General features: G+C 38.1%; 1 protein-coding gene across 1 annotated transcript; it reads right to left on the bottom strand.

The window, feature by feature from the left end:
- Positions 1–3051: 3051 nt before the first annotated feature.
- LOC136167565 (olfactory receptor 8S1-like) lies at positions 3052–3972 on the bottom strand. Its single transcript, XM_065935084.1, has one exon. It carries the CDS (start codon positions 3970–3972, stop codon positions 3052–3054), a length of 921 nt encoding a protein of 306 aa, XP_065791156.1.
- Between the last annotated feature and the right edge of the window lie 2244 nt (positions 3973–6216).

Here is a 6216-nt window from a genome sequence, read left to right as displayed (position 1 = left end):
TCGCATAGAGTCCAAAAGTCTGTTCTGTACATCTGTGTCTCCTTTTCTGTTTTGCATATAGGGTTATCGTTACCATCTTTCTAAATTCCATATATATGCGTTAGTATACTGTATTGGTGTTTATCTTTCTGGCTTACTTCACTCTGTATAATGGGCTCCAGTTTCATCCATCTCATTAGAACTGATTCAAATGAATTCTTTTTAATGGCTAAGTAATATTCCTTGGTATATATGTACCACAGCTTCCTTATTCATTCATCTGCTGATGGGCATCTAGGTTGCTTCCATGTCCTGGCTATTATAAACAGTGCTGCAATGAACATTGGGGTGCACATGTCTCTTTCAGATCTGGAAATATACCATGTTCATGGATTGGAAGAATCAATATTGTCAAAATGACTATACTACCCAAAGCAATCTATAGATTCAATGCAATCCCTATCAAGCTACCAACGGTATTTTTCACAGAACTAGAACAAATAATTTCACAATTTGTATGGAAAATACAAAAAACCTCGAATAGCCAAAGCAATCTTGAGAAAGAAGAATGGAACTGGAGGAATCAACCTGCCTGACTTCAGAGTCTACTACAAAGCCACACTCATCAAGACAGTATGATACTGGCACAAAGACAGAAATATAGACCAATGGAACAGAATAGAAAGCCCAGAGATAAATCCACGAACCTATGGACACCTTATCTTTGACAAAGGAGGCAAGAATATACAATGGAAAAAAGACAACCTCTTTAACAAGTGGTGCTGGGAAAACTGGTCAACCACTTGTAAAAGAATGAAGCTAGAACACTTTCTAACACCATACACAAAAATAAACTCAAAATGGATTAAAGATCTAAGTGTGTATCTCTTAATCCCCTACTTCCATATTGCTCTCTCCCTTTTCTCTCTCCACTGCTAACCACCATCTTGTTCTCTATAAATCTGATTGTTTTTATTATATTTTCTAGTGTTACATTTCACATACAGTGATACCATATAGTATTTGTCTTTCTCAGTCTGATTTATTTCACATAGAAGGATGCCCTCCAAGTCTATTCACATTTCTGCAAATGGCATTATATCATTCTTTTTTATGGCTGAATCATAATCCATTGTTTATATACATTGCATCTTCTTTATCGATTCATCTGTTGATGGATACTTAGGTTCCTTCCATGTCTTGGCTGTTCATAGTGCTGCTATGAACATTGGGGTGCATATATCTTTTTGAATTAGCATTTTCATCTTTTTCAGATATATGCTCAGGAGTGGGATTGCTGGGTCATATGGTAACTTTATTTTTAGTTTTATAAGGAATGTCCATACTGTTATCCTTAGTGGCCATACCAGTTTACATTGCTATCCACACTGCAGGAAGATTCCCTTTTTTCTACACCCTCTCCAGAACTTATTTGATGATGACAGTTTGGACTAGTGTGAAGTGATACTCGGTGTAGTTTTTATTTGTGTTTCTCTAATAATTATTAGTGTTGAGCATCCTTTCATGTACCTCTTGGCTATCTATATGTCTTCTTTGGAGAAATGTCTTTTTAGGGATTCTTCCCATCTTTTAATTTTTTTTTTTATATTAAGTTGTATGAGCTCTTTGTATAGTTTGGAAGCTAAACCCTTGCTGGTTGATTATTTGTAAATATTTTCTCATCCTCCATAGGTTGTGTGTTTGTTTTGTTCATGGTTTCCTTTGCTGTGCAAAAGCTTGTACGTTTGATTATGTCACGTTTATCTATTTTTACTTATTTATTTTGCCTTGGGAGACTGACCTAATGAAACATGGTATGATTTATGTCAGAGAATGTTTTGCCTAAGTTCTCATTTGGGAGTTTTATGGTGTCATAACTTGTATTTAAGTCTTTAAGCCATTTTCAGTAAATTTTTATATATGGAGTGTGGGAGTGTTCTAATTTCATTGATTTATATTCAATAAAAATAATGTCTCTTGATGTTTTAATTTACATTATACTACTTCTAATGCCTTTTGTCTGGCTTCCTTATATATATATATATATATATATATATATATATATGATGTATGTATTCAGGCAAGAAGTTGCAAAATTCAATACCCATATTCAGTCTAATAATATATTCATTCTTATTTTTTTTTATTGTGGTAAAAAACACACAACATCAATTTTACCCTCTTAAATTTTTAGATGTATGGTACTGTTAACTATATACACACTGCAGTACAACAGATCTCTTTTTTATCTTGCATGACTGATACTCTATGCCCATTGGACAGCATTTTCCCAGTTCCCCTTCCCCCAGGCCCTGGAAACCACCATTCTACTTTCTGCTTCTATGAGTTTGACCTCTTTAGATATCACGTATAAGTAGAATTAAGCAGTTGTTCTATTCTGTGATTGGCTTTTCTCACTTAACACAATATCCTCAAGGTTAATCTGCATTGTCACATGTTGCAGGCTTTCTTTCCTTTTTAAACTGAGTAATCCACCCTTGTATGCATGTACCACATTTTCTTTATCCGTTCATCTGCTCACAGACATTTAATATGTTCATTCTTCGCTTTCACTTTTCTGTGACTATTTGCAGGTACATATGCCATTTAATGTCTATGGTACCACCAGGTCAGATGAACAAAAGGTAATAAACTGTCTCATTCTGGAACATTAAATATGTCTAGACGACTTGTTCTTTGTCCTGCTACTAATGGGCTCCTTTGTGTAACTCCACAGGTCAAGTTCAGGGCTCAGAGAACTTTGTTCTTGCCAAGGTCTTTGTTCTTGTTCTGCCTCCTCAACTGGAGTGAAGTCACTCCTTCTGGACTGGTTTCCAAGGCTGTGATAGGAGCTGATGTCTCTGAACTTTTCCCCTCAGACCCATGATGGGTCAAATACTTCTCTGAGTATATTTCTTTCAGGTTTTGGAAGGCATTTCACTTTGAGTAAGAAACAAATACAGTTAATTATATTAAAATTCAAGTTCCATAGAAGCTCTAAGTTTGCAAAGTTCTCTTTCCTTGTAGATTGGTTTTCATATAGAAGAAAAGTCCTATTGTCATTTCTTAACCTTAGACACATATTTGCTGCTTCAGTATCCTCTGCAGAGCTGCCTTCACTTCCTGGTTCTTAAAGCTGTAAATGAGGGGGTTTACCAAGGATGTGATCACACCATACTGTACAGAGACAACTCGCTCCAGGACTGATCCTGAAGAGGGGCTGATGTACCTGAATAGAGCTGTCCCATAGAACAAGAGCACCACGGTGAGGTGGGAGGAGCAAGTGGAGAAGGCTTTGACTCGGCCTTTAGAGGAGATACTTAGAATGGCAAGAATAATTTTTGAGTAAGAGAAGAGGATCAGGAGAAGTGTCACAAGTCCTAGAAATGTAGCAGAACCAGCCAGCAGGATGGTGTTAGGTGTGGTATCACTGCAGGAGAGAGGGAAGAGTGAAGGCAGTTCACAACTGAAGTGGGAGATGATATTGGGACCACAGAACTGTAAGCTCTGGGCACAAAGATTATTCACTAGTGAGTTCAGAAACCCCATCAGCCATGCTGCACTGACCATAGTGGTGCACAGAGGTCCATTCATGATCACAGTGTAGAGCAGAGGGTGACAGATGGCAGCATAGCGGTCATAGGCCATAGCAGAGAGCAGGCAGCCCTCAGTGCCTCCAGAAAATATGAAAAAGAAACTCTGGGTAATGCATCCCCACACTGAAATGGTTTTCTTCTGAGACAGGAAATTCTGCAGCATCTTGGGCACAGTGACTGAAGAGTAGCACATGTCTAGGAAAGACAAATGACCAAGGAAGAAGTACATGGGCGTGTGCAGGTGAGGATCAGCCCTGATCAGCAGGATCATCATCAGGTTCCCCATCAGGGTCAGGAGGTAAATCCCCAAGAAGAGAACAAAGAGCATGGTCTGGGTATCCGGGTCAGTAGACAACCCCAGCAGCACAAATTCATCAATAATGCTAAGATTTTTCATGGTTTCTTAGATAGTCCATCCCTAAAGAGAAAGAAAATTTACTCATTTGGTGGGATAATGATCTGAGTCATTCACCCGGTATAGAATTTTTTAACCTATAAAAGATCCACTTTTTAGCTTAAGTCAGAAAGTGAAGCTGAGAGTAAATAAGTATCTGACTATCCTATTACCCTATTAAATACTGCAACTTTTCTTCTGCTGCCTCTAAGTACTCCCTAGTAAGCTGAACATCACTCCCCCATTATACTTAATGCTTTTTAACACATGGATAATGTATTTAGTTCATTAAAGATTATCTTTTGGGTTAGAATTTATATTACACACCAGCACGGATGTATTTCTGTGCCCCACAACTACCATGGATGCATTCCTAAGTGCCATTACTAGTAACTAGTTCCATAACTTTTGAATAAGAGAAGAGGATCAAGAAAGTGTCACAGTCCTAGAAATGCAGCTAGAGGGCTCTAAACAAATCCTTGTTGAATAAAAGAATGAGTGCTTCCTCAGTACAATCTCTTAACTCTCATTCTACCATCCCTATGGCTTCTTAGATCATGTATGTGTTAGTTGTGTCCAGCTCTTTGTGACTTGTGGGCTGTAGCACCCCAGTCTCCTCTGTCCATGAAATTCTCCAGTCAAGAGAATACTGGATTGGGTTGCAATGCCCTTCTCCAGGGGGTCTTCCTGACCCAAAGATGGAAACCTGGGTCTCTTGCATTGCAGACAGATTCTTTACCATCTGAGCCACTAAGAAAGCCCCTCTTAGATCATAGACCCTCACGATGTCTATCCTCTCATGCTCTTCCCCAGCTTTTCAGCACCTGGTATCAACCAAGACTCTATGAACTCTAGATGTTGCAACAAGTAGAAAGACACTGAGAGGCAAAGCAAGAAACATCCTTTTCTGTGTTGCTGCTTTTGAGAACAATTAGAGTTTAAATTCCTAGTACATCTCATCTGACATGTCAACCAAGACCTGTTATCCAACTTCATATTTTCAGATTGAGGAAAATATGTGATACAAAGGTGACCTTCCTTGTACCATAACTAAATGTCTGAGAGCCAGAACTAGCCTAGGGTTTCTGATTTTATAGCCAGTTCTCTTTCCAGTGCTTCACACGGAGGCAATAAATATTTGTGGATTTAAGGAGTTTGGGGTTTAGAGCAGTGTGGTTTTTGGGGGACAGGAATGACCACCACTTTCTTGGTCCTATGAATTTGCAATATGTCCTAAGATTTTATAGCAGCTGCTGTGGTAGTAAAATGAGTAGTGGACTCATAAAGAGATTGTCCTTACTGATTAGTGGCTGTGAAAGCTATTTAAGACATAATCTTCTCAAATGCAAAATGGTATCCCTCATCTAATGAAGTCAAAAGTGGTAAAAATAATCCATCAAGTTCTTTATAAAAGTTTAAAAATCCTTCCATATATGCTTAAGGATCAAATGGTTTATGGTAAATGAATATTTGTGATCTGTTGAGTGTCAACAGTTTATGCACATTTTTCCTAATTATTTTACCATTGTTATAAAATCTGTTTTCATTAAATTTTTTTGTTGTTTTTTAGTCACTAAGTTGTGCTCAACTCTGTGATTTCAACTAAATGCATTAAAAAATAATAGGAAACGTACTTCTGTCTCACATTTCCTCCCAGCCTTAATTCCAAGACTTCATTTATTCTTCCAGAAATTCTCTCTCTCCTTTTGACCTCCACTGATTGATCTCTTGCATTTTAGTATTGAAACTCACCGGCAAAAATTATTCTCCATTCCTTATTTTCCCACTCTTCCCAAACCTCATTTCAAACATCTTCCTTCCCACCCTCACCTTCTTACATCTTTACTCATATGACAATAACTATTATTTACTTAATGCATAATTTATGCCAAGGACTGTAGCAAAATTAATTTCATTTAATTCTACACAACCTTGTAACTTAGGTAATGTGAAAGTGAAGTTGCTCAGTCATGTCCGACTCTTTGCAACCCCATGGACTGTAGCCTACCAAGCTTCTCCATCCATGGGATTTACCAGGCAAGAGTACTGAGTGGGTTGCCATTTCCTTCTCCCGAGGATCTTTCTGATCCAGGGATTGAATCCGGGTCTCCCTCATTGTAGGTAACACTGACCTCATTTCTGAAGGTCACAAAGGTTGTGACATATGCTGACATAGACTTTACATTCATCATGGGAGTTTGGCCCATTGACCATACTGAAACTTCTGCTTACCCAGGATGACCCACT

The sequence above is a fragment of the Muntiacus reevesi genome, chromosome 4 (assembly GCF_963930625.1).
Source record: "Muntiacus reevesi chromosome 4, mMunRee1.1, whole genome shotgun sequence".
Taxonomy (NCBI): Eukaryota; Metazoa; Chordata; class Mammalia; order Artiodactyla; family Cervidae; genus Muntiacus; species Muntiacus reevesi.
Note: the sequence above shows the minus strand (reverse complement) of the source record. Positions and strands in the feature narration are given on the sequence as shown.

Bases quoted from the DNA above. Each gene is read 5' to 3' on its own strand.
- LOC136167565 (XM_065935084.1), bottom strand. From the start codon at position 3,972: ATGAAAAATCTTAGCATTATTGATGAATTTGTGCTGCTGGGGTTGTCT.